General features: G+C 29.5%; 1 protein-coding gene across 5 annotated transcripts in view; it reads left to right on the forward strand.

Annotated features, from left to right (window-relative positions):
• Positions 1-18,121, forward strand: part of LOC145193945 (putative tRNA N6-adenosine threonylcarbamoyltransferase) — a 39,638-nt gene extending 21,517 nt beyond the window's left edge. The window contains exons 9-16 of one of the 5 annotated variants that reach the window (XM_090069033.1): positions 3,904-3,969; positions 5,124-5,157; positions 5,362-5,418; positions 5,737-5,763; positions 16,179-16,227; positions 16,934-17,032; positions 17,467-17,525; positions 17,954-18,121. In XM_090069033.1, coding sequence (XP_089925159.1) covers positions 3,904-3,969; positions 5,124-5,157; positions 5,362-5,418; positions 5,737-5,763; positions 16,179-16,227; positions 16,934-17,032; positions 17,467-17,482 — 348 coding nt within the window. In that variant the 3' untranslated portion in view covers positions 17,483-17,525; positions 17,954-18,121. Of the gene's footprint in view, positions 1-3,903; positions 3,970-5,123; positions 5,158-5,361; positions 5,426-5,736; positions 5,764-16,178; positions 16,476-16,632; positions 17,033-17,466; positions 17,526-17,953 lie in introns of those variants that run through there. The other 4 variants (XM_090069032.1, XR_016445709.1, XR_016445708.1 and 1 more) reach the window with 4 other exon arrangements.
• The last annotated feature ends 838 nt before the right edge of the window (positions 18,122-18,959 follow it).

Below are 18,959 nucleotides of genomic sequence, written 5' to 3' on the forward strand. Positions count from 1 at the left end.
ATTTTTGATCTCAGTCATGTATTATGCTGATTGAGTGGACATTATGCTGTTCTCAATGCAAAAACATTGGAAAAAATGAAGTTAAATGTTTGAAAAAAAAGATTTGCCAATTCTACTATCCCTGCTAAATTAAATGCCCCAGTAACATTTACATCTCCAGATCGTCTAAAGCTTACATTACAGAGTGTTCGTCTAGAATATAGAGAATTAAAAAAAAAATTAGCTTTAATAAAGCAAGAGATTGAAAGTTCATCACTAGCTATTAGTAAAAATATTGAAAGTGATTTAGTTCTAATAATGGCAGTAGCTGATAAAAGTCAGATTTTTCCATTTATGAACCTGTTTTGGGAGGAGCAGCAAAAGTATTTAAAAAGCTCAAAGCAAGGGATTTGATATCATCCAGCAATAATAGGTTATCGTTTGGGATTACCTGCAAAATCACCAGCTGTTTATGAAGCTATAAGGTTAAATGAGAAAACCAATTCTGGTTTTTTTAAATTTACCAAGTCATAGGCGATTGCGTGACTATAAAAGTTATGTTAAGTCTAAGTTGGGATTCAATAAAAAAGCAATAGAAGAATTAAAAGATAAAGTCATTAATTTTTCAGTTCAAGAGAAATTTATAGTCCTAGTTCTTGATGAAATGAAAATTCAAGAAAATCTTGTTTGGGACAAACATGCTGGAGAATAATTGATTATGTTGATTTTGGTGATCCTATTGTTAATTTTGCAACGTTACAACAATCCGATAAACTTGCTTCTCATGTTTTAGTTTTTTTAATTAGAAGTACTATATATCCTTTTAAATACATTTTTTGCAAATTTTGCTACTACAAATATTACATAAGTGCAATTCTTTTTTCTATTTTGGAAAGCTGTAGGAATTTTAGAAATCTCTGTAGGTTAAAAAGCAGTTGCTGTTACTTGTAATAGAGCATCATCGAATAGAAAATTTTTAAAAATGCGTTATAATCTGACTGAAGAAGATATTAATGGTAATGTTGATGTGATTTACCGCACTGATAATCTTTTTGCTGATGATGATAAAAGATTTATATATTTTATTTCTGATGTTCCTCATTTAATTAAAACAGTAAGGAACAACCTTTACCATTCTGGAGCTGGTAAAAGAAATTGTAATATGTGGAATAAGGGTCAACATATTCTATGGTCCTATATTTCTGATTTATTTTATGAAGATTTAAAATGTCAATTTTATGCATGTCCAAAGCTAACTGTTGAGCACATCAAATTAAATCCATTTTCAGCTTTGAATGTTCCTTTAGCTGTACAAGTTTTAAGTGATTCATGTAGTACTGCATTAAAAATCTATGCACCATCAGATACAGCTGGGACAGCACAATTTTGCAAATATTTTAATGGTTTTTTTTGATTGTTTAAATGTTTTGAATACAAATGATTGTATTTTGAAACCATTTTCCGACACAAATGATGCTTGATTTCCATGGCTAAAAGAAACATTTTTAAAGTATTGATTACTTACATTAAATTTTTTTTTTATGTTTGTAATAAATTCAATTTGAGTTAATTTTGCAGACCTTTTTTTACATTTACTTTTGTTTCAGTATAAACAGGCACCTATTATCCTTTTTATAAAACCTCTCTCCCTCTCTCTCTCCTAATATATATATATATATATATATATATATATATATATATATATATATATATATATATATTAGGGGTAGAATTGATCTTTGAGTTGTTTTTATTCTATGAGTTATTTGTTGTTTATCATAAATGTTAAACCAGTATGTGTATAGTTAATTTTGGACTTCATTTTTGATTATTTTTTGTTTTCTTTTAGATAAGGGAGGGTCTTTTACCTAGCTCTTATTCACATGAACAAATAACAATTTTTTTAAATTAATCTTTTTTATGACAAATAATTGCTAAAGATACTAAGCCAAGCATGCTTTCATGAGATTTGTGGCTATGAAAAAAACAGTTTTTAAGTGTAATATTCTACTAAACTATTATAATCCAATTGATGTTTTTTTCATTTTTGAGCAGAGGGATTTTGACTTTGTTTGATTCTCTTTGATTTTGTGGATACTTAGTTTTTCTTTTGCATATGAAAAAGATCTTACTCTGACATAAAGTGTAATCAGATGATAAAATAAGTTTAAAGCAGTGGCGTATCTAGGGTAGGGCAGGCAGGGCACGTGCCATGGGCGCCAGCCTGAAAGGGGCGCAAAAGAGGCTTGGTTGCGATACAATAAGCGAGAATTATATAAAATAAATTAAGAAATAATATATCATATAAAATAAATATATTATATAAAATAAAGTTTGTCTCATCATTTATTAAAAAATTGTAATTAAGCACTTTATGTGGGGGAAGAGGGGCGCGAGATCAGTGTTTGCCCCAGGCGCTATTTACCCTAGGTACGCCACTGGTTTAAAGACAGTTGTTTGGAAACTCGATTTGTGCAAAGATAACAAAGTTAAGATATGTTACCCAAAACTGCACTGGTTTTTAAAGTTTCAGTTACAACTAGCTCTGAATCAATTTTTTTTACAAAGCTTTTACTTTAATGGCAAAAGAGAAACTCAACTTTTGTAAAAATTTCTAAAATTGGAGGAGACACTTTCCACAAACAATCACAATTTTTAGCATTCACAAATTTATTATAAGATTTAGTGCATGTATCTGGGTTCTCAAAAAATTGTTCTGTTTTATCAGCATTAAGAAGTGAAAGGCAGTCTGTGCTTAACTTTTGCTGCCATAATCGAGAACTGCGAATTCTGCAATAAAATGTGCTGAATACATAACCACTTAGATAAAAGATAATTTCTTTATCTCTATCAGAAAGTTCAACAGATGATAAAGCATTTAAATTTATAAGAGAATTAATGTAAAATGTAAAATGAGTTTGTAAGAAATACTAAAACATGATTGCATTGTTCATAGCCAAGAAGTCTTGTTGATTTTTTAGTCAGATAGCTAAAGAAAATTCCATGATTAACAGTTTTACAAAACTTAGAATAAAAACTTTCAGCATCAACATCAGCGTTAAAACCAGCTATTACTATCTCTAATAGAGATAGAGTTTGTTGTGAAGCATCTAAAAGCATTGCATGATTAATTCTTTACTCATCTCTATACAAATCAGGATAGCATTTGTCATTGATTAAAATAGTAATGCTTTTATTGAGAAGATTTTTAAATTCGTTTAGAAGAACAGGTGGTTTAAGATTTTTTATTGTTAAATCTGAAGGAATACTTTGATGTTTTGAATTTGTATGCCTTGTAAGGCCTCTTTGAGATATGCACTTCTTTCACTAGACAACTTCAACACCAAAGTTCACTAGACAACTTCAACACCAAAGCATTTACAAAATTTAATCTTTAACAAAACTTTCGTCTTCAAAAAGAATATCATTCTTTAAAGAAAAAAATAATGCTTTTTTATCAAATTCACCATGGCGTTCTTTGTGTGTTTCCATTTTTTGTGCACTCAGTTGCTGGCTGTCCAACAAATTTCAAGTGTTTTTCATTATTATTAGAAAAATATTACAGCCCAAGTGATCAGATTAACTATTTCTTATAATATGAAAAAACAAAGCAAAAGTGATCCTAAAGTTTAATTAGGAATTTGAGGGGAAATATGGTCTGATCAGAAGAAAAAAATGGAAAAAAATATTTAATAATAATTTCTGGGGTGCCTCATAAGAAGGGACACAGGTAATCTAATGTATGTTGTATGTATTTTTTAAAATATATATATATATATATATATATATATATATATATATATATATATATATATATATATATATATATATATATATATATATATATATAACACACACACTATAAAAGCTATTTTTACTAAAAATTTCCATCATTTTTTAGTCAGAAAAGTTAATATTGTTTAGAGTACTGCAGAAAAGATGTTAAAGAATAAAGAGTGCACAGCTGAAGACTTGTGTTTTTCACTTCAAGTATGTTCGTTTATTATGTTTAGTTTTAGAAGATTGAAATTTAGCTGATAGTTTCTTTAATTAGTGCCCTTTTTTTTTTGTCTATTATTTTCTATTATTAGTACCTGCAGATATAATTAAATATATTTAATACTCTAGAATATTATTGTAGGCATCCATCATATTACTTTTTTGTAGTAGCATTATGTATACCTACTGCTTGTACCAATGACCTTTTAAAGTTTATGCAGTATACAGGATTTATTTATTCTTGAGACAAAAAAAGGTTTTCATGTGTATTTAGTTTCCATGCTACAAACTATATCATTTTTATTCATTGCAAAATTTTTTTTACATGATTAATGTTTCGATACCATTTTATTTATAATTTAGTACGGAATGAATCTTTATAAGTCAGAATAAGGATCATATGACAAATGATATTAAGCATGTTCTTTTTTGTGTTAATTTGATATCTAGATGTTATTTTTGTGTAATTTTGAAATGGATTACTTTGTGAATATAACGAAGCAGTTACAAGCAATGCACAATATTGATTTAAATCAATAAGCATTTTTGTGAAATGTGATGATCATTCATACTGTTTGTTGAAGTTGACAGTATAAATCATAATAATTTGTTGAAAGAATGGTGATGTTTTTAATGTTGATGTACTTAAGGAATGCTATGGTTAAAAAGCAAAGAATTGAAATTGATTCTTTTGGTAGCATTTGTTTGTATTAATTATTGTGATTACTACTTAGAGAATATTTAAATATCCTTATTTCATAGTAGTTTAATGTTTTTAAGACATATTCAGTGTTATTTTTTCCTTTTTATTACTAAAGTTACTTTTGAAATTTTATAAATTACTTCTAAAGAAATGGTAATATTTAATTTTTATCACCATCATTTAAAATACCAATTCTGTTAAATGCACCAAAATTGCAATATAAAAGAATTAAAAAAAAAAAAAAAAAAAAAAAAAATGAATAAATGAAATGAAATGAAAGAATAAATGAAATGAAACTGAAATTGAGAGAAGTTGAGTTGTGCTTATAAAATGTGTGTTCTGGATTTTTAAAATATTGCTTAGTATCAAAGTCATTGCTGGTTACCTAATATTTTAGTTGTGTTTTCATGGATTGCTATTAAAATTATGCTTTTTTCTTTAGGAAACATTATTTGCTATGCTTATTGAAATAACAGGTAATGATTTATCTCTATATATAGATCACAATTTTCAAGACTGGTGAAAGTAAGGTATTAAATTAGAATTATCAGTAAAAATAAAAAATACATAAAATACCATTATTTAGTCAACAACAGCATCAATTTACATTTGATATATTTAAATCAATAAAAAGTTCTCTGGTATGAAGAATTTATTACTGAGAATTACTTTATCTTTAGAAAGAGCTATGGCCCATTGCGGTTCTACAGAAGTCCTTATTGTTGGAGGTGTTGGGTGTAAGAAGTACACTATATATCTTTGATTTTTTTTTTTTTTTAGCTTTATAGTTGGGTTGCGTCTTGATTTTTTAGATGTTTCATACTGGCTAGTACTTTAGATGTTTGAGTAAATTGTGTTTTAAAATGTTCAAATTCTTTTTTGCAAATATTTAAAAAATTGTTTTTTTTTTGTTTTTTTGTTTTATAAGTTTGATAAATAAAAGGCAAAGAATGCTATTTAAAAATTAGTAAAATAAATTAAGCTTTTTTTTCTTAGTTTGCTTTGTTATATGACAGTTAGACTAGATATGAAAATTTTAAAATAATTTTTTATAGGTAATAAAAGACTTCAGGAAATGATGGGTAAGACTTTCAGTAGCAACATAATATAGGAACATAAATTTTACTTTGAATTTTTAAATGAATTAAGCAGTTTGTAAATGAAATATAATTTAAGTTTATTATTATTCTATGGAAAGAAACATTACTGTAATTTAAAAAAAAACATGTAACATTTCTGAAAAGTGCTTTTTTTTAATAAAAAAAAATTTAATGGATGAGTGTGAATGCTTTAATGCTCAATAATTAATAAGATGAAATCTATTCTAATAATATATATTTAAAAAAAAAACCTTATTTAACTGTAGAAAAACCATCCTCATAGGGGAGTTGGGAGATGCATTGATCAGCATAGGAGTATTTTCTAACATGCTAACATAACTTGATTTAATTTGAATTTTCTAACATAACTTGAAATAGATTTAAAAACTTGTTAAATAAAAAAATTTATTAATTGTAAAGCATAAGTAAAACAATCTGACTTTTAGAATATATAAATGTTTTAATTTAAAAAAAGTACAAATCCCAACCTATGGGGTAATATGATCTTTAACTTGGGGTGCATTGGTCTTATATTAGTGACATTAATTAAATGTTTAATACTTCTATATCTAAATTTTGTAAAAAAAATTTTTTTTATTAACGTTATTTTTTCTGGCAGATGCTTTTGGGTAAGGTTTCAAAACTTCAGATGAGATTATAGAAGCAATGCTTGCTAACACTTTGTTTAAAATACTTGTTTCAACATTTACTATAGTTATTTGAGGCACCATGTCAACAACATGCACTGCAGTCATTTCAGGTTCCACGTTTTAACAGAAATGGTGGTAACTGTATCTGGAACAGCACGATCTCTAACTGATGATAGTAAATATTCATCATCTTCAAAAATTTGAAGATTGAATGAATCAATGCCAGCTATCTGAAATCCTTTCTGTGTATTAGATGGCAAGAAAGCTTTTGTATAAGGCTCTTGAACTATTGAAACAATATTGTAAATCATCAAAGGTCTAGGATTTGTGACCATCCAATTATCACATGCAAAATTGTAAAACCTTTTCAAAGGTTCAAGAACAGATGAATGAATGAATCCAATGAATGAATAGATCCAATGCCTGCAATTTACAGTTAGAATTATATTTTATATTGATTTCTTACTGTTTTAAGGTTTTGAAAAAGCTCTCCTACATTGTTTTTTTTAAAAAACAATTTGTTTTTAATATGTACTTTACATAATACTAATTTATAACACAAGTAGGTTTAAAAAAATGGAATGCTAAAAGCTATTGTTTGTTTATATATACATTTTTGATAATCATAAATATGCCATTTGTTTAACTGTATGGCTTTTAAACAAAAACATTTAAATTCAAAACATCAAAATTGGGCACTTAAATCCTCCGATCAATGACCCCCGCATAGTCAAAGATCGATGTGACCCAATTGGTATAGTTAACATATTGATGACAATATTTTATACAAATTGTAACCAAATAAAAAATATATACACTATTATACATCTATGAATAATAGTGTTTATATTTTTAAACCCGTACAGATATCTAATTAAAAATGTATTTGAATTAGTTTACTATTTTACAAAAATCACTTTTGTTGAAAAAAAATATATTTTCTATTATTTAAATGCCACTGAAAATCTTATCAAAAATATTACGAATAAACAATAAGGGCAGCATAATGGTTAACCAAATTGCAGCCTCATTCCTAGTAATGCAAAGTTAGCGAGTAAAATCTAAGGGTGGAATGCAAGAACTGAACTTCAAACCTGAAGTGCAACTTGAGCGAATGCATGAGCGAACTTCAACTTAAGTCAGACTTGAAAACTGCCGAAAATAGACCGTTTTCAAGTCTGACTTCAAACCAGACTTTAGAAAGCAAGAATTCTTTCCAAATTTTAAATCTGAAGTCTGACTTGAACAGAATGCATGAATTGAACTTGAACTGAAGTTCAGACTTGAAAAACGAGAATTTTTGAATTTTCAAGTCATTTTTTTTTCAACTTTGGTTTCAAGATTGGTCTGCTCCAGACCAATCTTGAAACCAAAGTTGAAAAAAAAAAAAAAAAAACCGCCATTATCATTTTGCTGAAGCATAGCAAAACTTTGAAAAGTGTGTCTTTTAAAACATCCTGTAACTATGTAATGATCCAACATGTCATATTATGATGCCATTAGAAATGCTTATTAGCATTTTAAAATGTCAGACGTCCTAGCGTTATAAAATCCTAACAACTAATGAAGATCTTACACTTTTAAGATAGTAAACAGCCTTGTTAGCGAATTGTATTCTAATATGCCAATTCCACAAGGCTGTTGATTAAGGCACGTTTATGTGATACAGTATAAAAGTAAATTTCATTTAGTAATAAACAGTTCCAGTTATACAAAGAAGTGATATGTGTAAAAGGATTAAAACTCCCTTACGAACAAAACTGCAAAATTCCAGCCGTAATAATATCCTGTTTTGTGCTTTGCAAAATTGCCCTTCTACAAAATGATCATTAGGAAGGCAACAAAGTACAAAATAGCAAAAAAAGAGATGGCGCTAAAGCATTTGCAAGAGATATTTTTGGAGAAACAAAGAGAAATCAAATTGGGGACCAATTTTTTTAAAAAAAGTTTTTGGGTGTCTAATTATGGACAAAAGTCTAAAAACAAAAACGTTTGCAAATATTTATACTGCATATTATTTCAAAAGAATTACATTTTACATTTCAAATTAGTATTATATGAAAGTATTATATATAATATATTGTATATTATGTTTAATATATTTAATATTTGTTTATATATTATATATAAACAGTTTCACTAAAAAAAAAAGTGATAAATTAAAACATTAAAAAAAAAACAAGATCTGATATTGTTTGAAAATAATTATCCTCAAATAGAATAATTCTGTTGTGTTGTTTTTTTTAAACTTATAACTGAAATTTTTTTTGGGTAAATTTCCATTTCATCTCATGTTATTTTTGTTTGTATCGCTACTTTTTTTTGGAGTGAGTTTTTTTTTAATATTACCTATTTCTATTTGTTTTTGCATTAGTTCTTTATCAAGATCATGAATTTTATTATATTGCTTTTTTGCATTTCTTTTGTTAGGAGATTTTTGTTTAACTTGTTCTTTTTCATGTGTTAATGAGCAAGGTGCTTTCAATGGTTTTGTAAAAGTTTTCTTTTCTGTTTCTATAAGTTGCCCAATAATTTCAGAAGACCTGTTCCCATATGTGATCTCCATTGACTCGTTTGGAATACTTTCTTCTAATATTTAAAATAATAGAAAAAAGATAAATAACAATACATTGCACCATGTATTGTCAATGTAGGGTTCTGTACATTGTGTAGAATCCTATATTGACGCTATACTATATAGTATACTATACTATATAGTATAGTATCATCCCCAAAAGGCGTCAATATAGGATTGTGTATTTATTCCGATAAGCGCCCTGAATTCAAGGCCTTGATTTTTTTTCAAGTTCAACTTATTCTGTTTACTAGAGGTGTGCGAAACTAAGTTTCGAGTTTGAGTATGAGTTTATTCAATAATCGAACTCGAATCGAATGTGCTTAGTTAATCGAATATAATTTGAATTTTGAACCTAAAGTTCGATATTTAAAAAACTGCTGTAACATTGTATTAAAACGCTTCAAAAAATCGCCATAAAATTATTTTTAAAACGCTTCAAAATAGAGGACGAGAGAGTAAGGAGCGTTATTTGGAATTAATTTGATAGACGTAAAATTAACGATACTATTTTTGGTTTTTGTAAAATTGAAAAATGCAGTCAAAAAATATCTTGTCCTACTTCATCTACAACTGGCTTATTTACTCACCTGAGAAGTTATCATAAGAAGGAATCAGCAGAGTGTGATAAAAAGGCACAAGAAGTAAAAAGAATGAAAAAAGAAGAAAATAAAGCTGAAAAACAACTGTCAGTTAGTGTCACAGATCTGTAGGCTAAAAAAACAGCATGGACGTCTGATCACGAAAAAGCTAAAGAAACAACACGAGCTATAGGCCGCATGTTGGCTTCCGATTACCTACCGTACGATTTTGTAGAAGGACAAGGTTTTCAGGCACTTATGAAGTTGGTTGTTCCTCAGTATCATATTCTGAGCAGGACCACTTTTTCTTGCAGTATTGTACTATGTATAAAAATTTGAAACGAGAAATGATTGATCGCATTACTACTGAGTTTGTTGGCATGCCATCCTATTGCTTTTCCACAGACATATGGTCTTTTCACGCACTGGATTCCTATATATTTTTGAGTTTGTTTTTCCTATATTTTTTGACAGTTTTTGTAATATTTTATTAGGTTCAGCCAGATGCAGTTTGCACACTGGTAGAACCCAGGTACAAGTCACTTTGCAAGCAACCTGAGAAGCTGTCGACCAACTTATCAAAGCTTCATGAATTACTCAATGAACTTCCAACAGTACCAGGTTCAGAACTAAAACCAGTCTCAGCTATCAATGACGGAGTCTACACTAGAAACACAATCAACAGGCTTGTGGGAATCCCTCGATAACATGATGGCAACAACTGCAACCAACGACAATGTTGCTGATGCTGGTGTGTCAAGTACAAGTGCACTTGATGATGATGTGAAGAATACTTGAAAGATATGGCAATTGGGCGCAATGGTTGTCCACTGACATGGTGGAGGCAAAATAAAAGTCGATTTTCTTGTCTTGCTAAGCTTGCTCAATCACTTCTCGCAATCCCAACGACCAGTGTCAATACAGAGCGTCTGAACTCCTCATCTCGGAACATTGTTTCCATTCCTCAAACTCGAACTCGATCGAATTTTTTGTAATCTCGATCGAACTCGATCGAAGATAAAATACCTGATGTCACACAGCTCTACTGTTTACGCATTCACTCAAGTCAATTTATCAAGTCTGACTTGACAAAGTTGAACTTGACTTAAGTTTGGTTCTTCCATTCCACCCTAAGAGATCATACTGCCCCAGCGATCAATGTGCTCCCATCTCCCTTTTCTGTTTAAATTGTAAAAAAAAGAAAACAAAAAAAAACACAAAGTAAGGATCTAAATGCGCTGTAAAATGTCTAAAAAATTTTTCAAAGCAAACAGTTTCAAATCTTAATGCTACAATTTGGGGTCTTAATCTGATCAAACCTGTTTTTAGAGTAAAATATTTTCATTTAATTGGTGGTTGGAAAAATGATAGTGTCAGGATGTTTTCGATGCAAAAGGATTTGCAATTATGTAATAAGACCAATTTAAGTATTTTTATGAATGTAGAATAACCAATCTTTAAATTTCCAAATAAAGATATTTGACGTTTTATTCATGATGGATTAGTAGGTTGGAAGGGTTCAGACGGACAAAGTTTGTTATTTACATGCATATTAAGTTTTACGATTTTATTATCTACTGACCTTATCACGGATATTTTTTTCATCAAACAAAAAATTTGTAAAATTTAAGTTTATTTTATTAGAATACAAAGAAGTGATGTTCAGTTTTAATAAAATTAATCATTTGTTTTTAAAAAATAATTTGTTAATTTTAAAGTTAAGCTGAAAACCATTTTCTTTATTAGTTATGTATTGCTTTGGTACTTTTTAACTATTTCCTTTTAACATGTGCTCAACAATATGTTCAAAAATAAAACTGAAAAAGATAAATATTAAAAAATATTAAATCAATTCTTTTATTATTTCAAAAAAATCAACTCCTTACGTAAGTCACGGTTATCATGAAATCCAATATTGCCAACCTAGCTGACCCAAGAATGCCACTTATATGGGGTGATTTTAAATTCTTTTAGGTACGTCTGCGGGAAAAAAATGACTTTGAAGTTACAAAAATGGAAAAAATTTACCTTCTTTTTTGACATAGCAAAACTGCTAAAAAAACCATACCATTAGTCATAGACCAATAAAATATGGTGGCAATGCAGCCTATGCCAATACCAAGATTTGGGTAAAGTTTTATCCCAATCCCTGCAGTATAACAAAAGTTAGGGTAATTTTAGTGTTGATTTTTTCACTTACAGTGCAAAACTTTTCTGATTATGGCCTATTCCAAGCCCCCAGGCCATAATGTGGGTAACACATGTGCTCTAGTTGGATATACTAGCAACATTATAAAATAAGGATTTTCATGTTCTTACCAAAATTTTTGGTTTAGGGGGTCAAAACTGTTGTTCTTGATTGAGTCCTATTTACAGCATATGCACCTTTTTTTATGTAAAACCTTATATGATAGTGCTATTAGTGCCCCATAAGCATTCTTTTAACTAAACCACTACCTTAAAAGTTAGTTGAGACATTTTTACAGATTTTTTGATGAAAATTATAAAAAATCTTGACATTTTTTACTCTAGTAACTTTGCGCTTATTCTACACATGGATTTAGCCCTGAAGATTTGTGAGCAAAGCAAAGAAACATGTCAAAAACCTTTTGCATGTGATTTTTAACTGGTCAACATGTATTGTGTGCTGAAAAACCCATTTCATACATAAAATCAACTAAAAATGCCTAGAATTTCCTTAGTGCTTTGTTTTCAAAATCATTATCAAATGTACAAACTGTAAAGTTCAATAAATTTACACTAACAGTGAATTAATTTCTAAAATTTATTCAATTCTATTCACTTCTTGTGAAATCTTGACACTCTTTAATTTGTTAACATGACATTTAAAGCACTGGTCAGTTTATTATTCTTAAAATGAATACTTTTTTTCTTCTCTATCATAAGATATACTTAAATTTAATTTCAAAGAGTTAAGTGTTTTAATTTTAGTCTTGATCCATTTTTGTTTTAACAATGATTAGAATTAACAATATCAACCCATCATCAAGTGAATAAGACCATACACGATTAACTTGATTTTTGCTTTGGTTTTGTACGCTGTTACGTACATATCATAAAAACTTAAAATCACAACAAAACTTTGTTTTTGTAGTGCTGAAATGAAACGTTTGTAGAAATATCCAAAACTGTTAAACCTTTCACTTGAAAATCGTTGTATGTGGTAAAAGTTTGTATTTCATTTTTATAATATAGAAATTGTTAGGCTGAAGTAATAGGATTGATTTAGGTAAATATGTAGCTCTACTAGCAGCAATATGATATTTATTTGAAATATATCTGCTTGAGTCAATGTGATGTATATGTTAGTGTGTTAAATTCAAACTATTAAAGATGGCAGGATTCTAAAGATTATCATAATCTTGAAATCCAATCAAAAAAAACTCTAGGCATCTCTTACGATGATATTACAGAGAGTCCGCTAGTAATGTTAATAATGAAATAACATTGCCAGGAATCTTAATATTTGTCAATCATGTTCTTCAATTTCATATTATGGCTAAGTTTGTTTAGGTACACAGCTACAATCCACTGACTCCTTAAGATACCAAATCAGGCAAGAAACCATGAGCAGAACAGAAAGTGTGTCTGCATACTCTGCCTCCAAAAATGTGGCCAACAGATGACTGCTTTTCAGGCTAAAAGAGTTTGTCGCATTTACCAGGCAAATCTTAATATGTGTGCCTCAAGGTCTTTGTGAATCATGCAGAACTGCCTTAAGACGAAAAGAGGAAGGAAAGGATGTTGCTTTGCCAAAGTTGTTTGATTTCAAAACTATCCGAGTCAGAGCTAAAACATGTAGTCATGTGTATGACTGCTAGATTTGCAAAATTGGCCAGTCTAGGTTTCAAGAAAAAGCCTTGTGAACCTTATGAAAAAATGAATGTGAGTCAAATGCCAGCTGTGAAATGCAGTACCTGCCTCAGCCCATTAGGTAAGGAATTACCACATCATTGTTCACAGTTAAAGTTCAGGGAAAATATACAGAAATTGGCTTCATTAGATGCCAAAGCTGCAGAACAGATAGCATCCAATGTGATTGAAAATAAGGTAGCATCTCCAAAAGCCACAATTCGTTTGGCAAAAGCATCTGGAGGTCATCCACTTCCTGTTACTCCAGGTACAGTATCAGCAAAAAATAATTATAATATTATAATTTTGTAAGTGATTAGTTATAAAATGATAGTTTTTGTAATTTTTGTTTGCTGGAGGTAATGAATGCAATTTTTCTATAGGGTCAAGTGCAGCAAGATTAAATTCTGCCACATCAACATTGACAACCCAAGACCTCATCAATGTACAAATTAACACTGGCCTCTCCAACAATGGGATCAAAAAATTAGTGAAAACTGTTCATCAGTGTTCATCACTTTTATGCCAATTTTCAAATCACTGGTCAACAACTGAAGGAGTTTTTTACTTTAACAGACTTAAAAACCACAGATTCCAAAGGTTGTGACACAACCCATGTTGTTGTTCATTGCAAAGATTTGTCTGTTCTGGTTAATCAAATCATTCAATGTAGAGAAACTCCAGGTGGCTACTTTGTTAAATTAGGCATTGATGGAGGCAAAGGTTTCCTCAAGTTTTGTGTCAGTGTTATTTATTGAGAGTTCCACAGAACAAGATAAATCGAACTCACCACCTCAAAGGCAGCTTTTGAGTTCCAGAGCAGCAAAAGCAACAAGTGTGAAAAGACAAATTCTTGTGGCAGTCTCTGAAGATTTGCCAGAAACTCATTCTAATACTCAAAAGGTCTGGTCACTCATCCATGATTATTGCATGTGACATGAAAGTTGCCAGCATTATTTGTGGACTTCAAACACACTCAAGCGTGCACCCTTGTTGTTGGTGTGATATTGACTCAAAGAACCTTGCTTGCAGAGCTGTCATTGACGGTTTCAAAAAAGTTTAATTTGCTTGTGAACTCATGTTTTAGAAATGTACTAGAAAAGGATTTTTCTTTCAAGATTGATCAATTTAAAGCCTCATATTTGGCAATCCAACTTGGAAGCATCACGCCCAAAATTCACACAGTATTCCAACACATCAAGGACTTTGCAAACATGAAACAATTGCCCTTAGGACAATTCAGTGAACAAGCTGTTGAGACCGCGCATCAAGATTTTCACCTGCATTGGTCATGATACAAGAGAAATAAAACCCACCTTGAATACAAAGAAAGGCTGTTCAGTTGTCTTGTGGGTTTGAATAGCAAACTCCTTTAGAAAATTATAAAAGATTTTCATCCATTCAGCTTCATTTTAATGGATTAATATTACTTGTTAGGAGAGAATTTAAGCTCATAAGTAACCCATTATGATGAATTATAGTCAATTTAAAAAAAAATAGTTAAAACTTGTGCCTATCTTATGTCAAAGTTTAGTGCCATTTGAGAATAATAAACTGACCAGTGCTTTAAATGTCATGTTAATAAATTAAAGAGTGTCAAGATTTCACAAGAAGTGAATAGAATTGAATAAATTTTAGAAATTAATTCACTGTTAGTGTAAATTTATTGAACTTTACAGTTTGTACATTTGATAATGATTTTGAAAACAAAGCACTAAGGAAATTCTAGGCATTTTTAGTTGATTTTATGTATGAAATGGGTTTTTCAGCACACAATACATGTTGACCAGTTAAAAATCACATGCAAAAGGTTTTTGACATGTTTCTTTGCTTTGCTCACAAATCTTCAGGGCTAAATCCATGTGTAGAATAAGCGCAAAGTTACTAGAGTAAAAAATGTCAAGATTTTTTATAATTTTCATCAAAAAATCTGTAAAAATGTCTCAACTAACTTTTAAGGTAGTGGTTTAGTTAAAAGAATGCTTATGGGGCACTAATAGCACTATCATATAAGGTTTTACATAGAAAAAGGTGCATATGCTGTAAATAGGACTCAATCAAGAACAACAGTTTTGACCCCCTAAACCAAAAATTTTGGTAAGAACATGAAAATCCTTATTTTATAATGTTGCTAGTATATCCAACTAGAGCACATGTGTTACCCACATTATGGCCTGGGGGCTTGGAATAGGCCATAATCAGAAAAGTTTTGCACTGTAAGTGAAAAAATCAACACTAAAATTACCCTAACTTTTGTTATACTGCAGGGATTGGGATAAAACTTTACCCAAATCTTGGTATTGGCATAGGCTGCATTGCCACCATATTTTATTGGTCTATGACTAATGGTATGGTTTTTTTAGCAGTTTTGCTATGTCAAAAAAGAAGGTAAATTTTTTCCATTTTTGTAACTTCAAAGTCATTTTTTTTCCCGCAGACGTACCTAAAAGAATTTAAAATTTGCACAAGGTGACACTGGTATGTGTGCACTATCACCCCATATAAGTGGCATTCTTGGGTCAGCTAGGTTGGCAATATTGGATTTCATGTTAACCGTGAAGTTCACAAGGACAGGGGAAAAATTACCAGAATTGTTAGTCGTAAAAATTTTTAAAGTTATGAGACAGCAACTTTGTATTCCTTTATGATATTTTGCATGAGAAGCAAATATGTAAGTTATGTTACTTAAATAGTTAATATTTCTTTGGATTCTTTAAGGTATCATGGCTAAGGAGAGAGGTGCTGTTTTGTTCTCTACTGATGAAAGGTCAGATCCTTTTTTTTTTTTACATTATCTGACAAGGGTGATGCTTCTAACAACTTGCTTTACTTAAAATTTTCTGAAAAAACACTTTTTTTTACGTCTGAATTTACTGGAGGGGAAAGAATTTTTCTTGTAAATCCAGACAGGTTTACTCAAAAAAAAACATATTCATTACTATTTGTTATATATAGAAGAAATTTACACACATTCATTATTGTTATGTTAAATTATATAGAGTATATGTATTAATAGTATACCAATAACATAAGTTTAAAAATATTTAAAAGCTTCCATTTTATCTATTTTTCATTCTTTATATATTTTCACCTTTCTTTTAATTTTAGAAATTACTATTTGAGACATAGGTGTGTGAGTTTCTAGAAACTCACACACCTATGTCTCAAATAGTAATTTCTAAAATTACTGATTGTAGACTTTCTTAAGGTCTGTTTTGTAAACTTCCTTAAAGTCTGTTGGTATTAAGTTTTGTGAAGTACTAGTTCATACCGACGCTTTTATATAATTAAGGCTTTTTTGACCAGATACGGATACTAGTTTATTTTTTTGTTGAAATTTTTCATAATGAAAACACATACAGAGTGCGGAAAAAAAATTATTTGTAACTTTCCTTTCTATAGCTTAAATCTCTTGAAGTTTTGTTTACCTTTTTTTTTTTTACAATAAATTAGTTATTTTTACAATAAATTAGTTTTTGCATTGATAATGGCGCTATGATAGCTCAAGCTGGATACGAAATGTTTCGGACAGGTCATGTAACTCCCATGGAAGACAGTTGGTGTACACAGAGGTGATTTAAAAAAAAAATTTTATAGCGTACTTTGGGATCTAATGTGGATCTAATTTAATTTTTTTTAGTTTTGATTAAAAAGTTCTAGTTAAAGTTAACTTTTTTCTAGAATGTTTTTTTTCTTTAAGTTCATAATAGGCAATTACTTTGTACGAGTTTAATATATTAAAAGCTTGTACACATTTCCCCCATTCCCTATATATATTATTTATCATTTGCACATGTGAAAAATGTATTGGCATATATCAAAGAATGAAGAGTAATTCTTGTTTTTTGAAATTAAGTCATGTAAATGTGGTTTTCTCACACATTTTCAAGAATGTTTCATTTTATAAAACATTTAACAAATAAACTAAAGAAACAGTCTATAATAAATGTCAAAAATTTTTATGCTTTACTAAAGGTTTTTTTGATTGTGGCTGATATTTTTGTAGTTATACGGTTATCTGATTCCTGAATTAAATCTACAAAAGTCTTACCAGTTCACCTTCAGGTAATAGGCCTGGATTTACGGCTACTAGTCCTAATTTATAACTTACAGAGAGATTTACGAGGATTGTTTAAAGCTTCATTATATTCAATATTTGAAACATTCTTATAGTGAATTTGCACGTTCTATGATTTTAACGCAAGTTTAACGAACTGGATTTTGTGTTTCAAAATATTCTCCAAAAATTTAACTGCATTTAATTTATTAATCACCTAAAATATAATTTCAAAATTTTTGATGTTTGATAACATCAAAAACTTTGTCTTCTGTCTTTCAGTACTTATTTCTCATATTTCTTACTATCGCAGATTAATAAAGTTAAATGATCAATATTTTTATTAAAAAACTGTGTTTAAAGTCAAAGCTAACTTTCATGTAGAGTCTAAGAACACGTTGGTGCTGTTTTTTTATTGCTAATATTGTCATTTTAGATATCGAACAGATGAAGTGCGTGTTACTTGGCGAGATTAAAAGCTTTACAAAAAGCTATAAGACCCTTTTCTCTAATTTCAATGTATGGATTAGCTCAAGTTAAAGATCGAGAGTTATTTTTCATCAGTTTCCATCGTTCTTTTCAAAGATTATATAGTCTAATGTCATCTTTTTGTTTGCTTTTTGAGTTTGAAATGATGAGGTGGAATCTGAATAAAAACTTTTTTATATAGAAATTTATCTTAGAAAAAAACGAGGGGAAGCAGTTCGTTACATAATACCCGAACAATTCTTTTTGTCAGGTTATTTGTGAAAAAGGCCCATTTTGTTAAAAAATAATTGATATTTTTAAAAAAATTACCAAGAGAGGAATATAAGCGCAACAATCCATTTACACTTGGCATTTAAACAAAGTTTATTATATTTCATCATGCTATTCGTGCAATCTGATTGGCAAAATTACTGTATCTCACCTTTTATTTGAAATGTTACGAAAAAAACATTGTAAACCAAAACCAGCAAAAGCGATCGTAAAACATTGTGTGTTTCCAAAATTATTTTCTTTTTTGTTTCTTGAAATTATGCGAGAAAGACTAATTTTAAAATTATGATCGGACGTGCGTAAAAGAGCAAAACATTTCAAAAATGTTTGTTAGCCAGTCAAGTGCTTAGTCATTACAAAGTCTAGGCGATGCTGATACTAAAAACGAAGAAGAAAGTGAACGTGAAAAAGACATTCAAACACTATCTTCAGATCCAGATGACCCACCAGCCTATGAAAGCGAAGCCGAAAGACCAGGCAATATATTGCTAATTAATTTAATTTCTTTGTTAACTGCTTGTATACTTTACACAGGGTGTTAATTGCCTTCAGACGTTTTTAGTTGCAAAGAATCAAGAGACAATAGGAGGCATTCAAAGTTTTGTTCAAAATTAATCATAATTATTAGGCCTAATTTTTATTAAATTTGTCATTTTAGATGGCTGCCCAAAACTGAAGCTTCC

This window comes from Hydra viridissima, unplaced genomic scaffold (assembly GCF_058129835.1).
Source record: "Hydra viridissima isolate aposymbiotic clone 2 unplaced genomic scaffold, HvirCarnegie_v1 scaffold_12, whole genome shotgun sequence".
Lineage (NCBI taxonomy): Eukaryota > Metazoa > Cnidaria > Hydrozoa > Anthoathecata > Hydridae > Hydra > Hydra viridissima.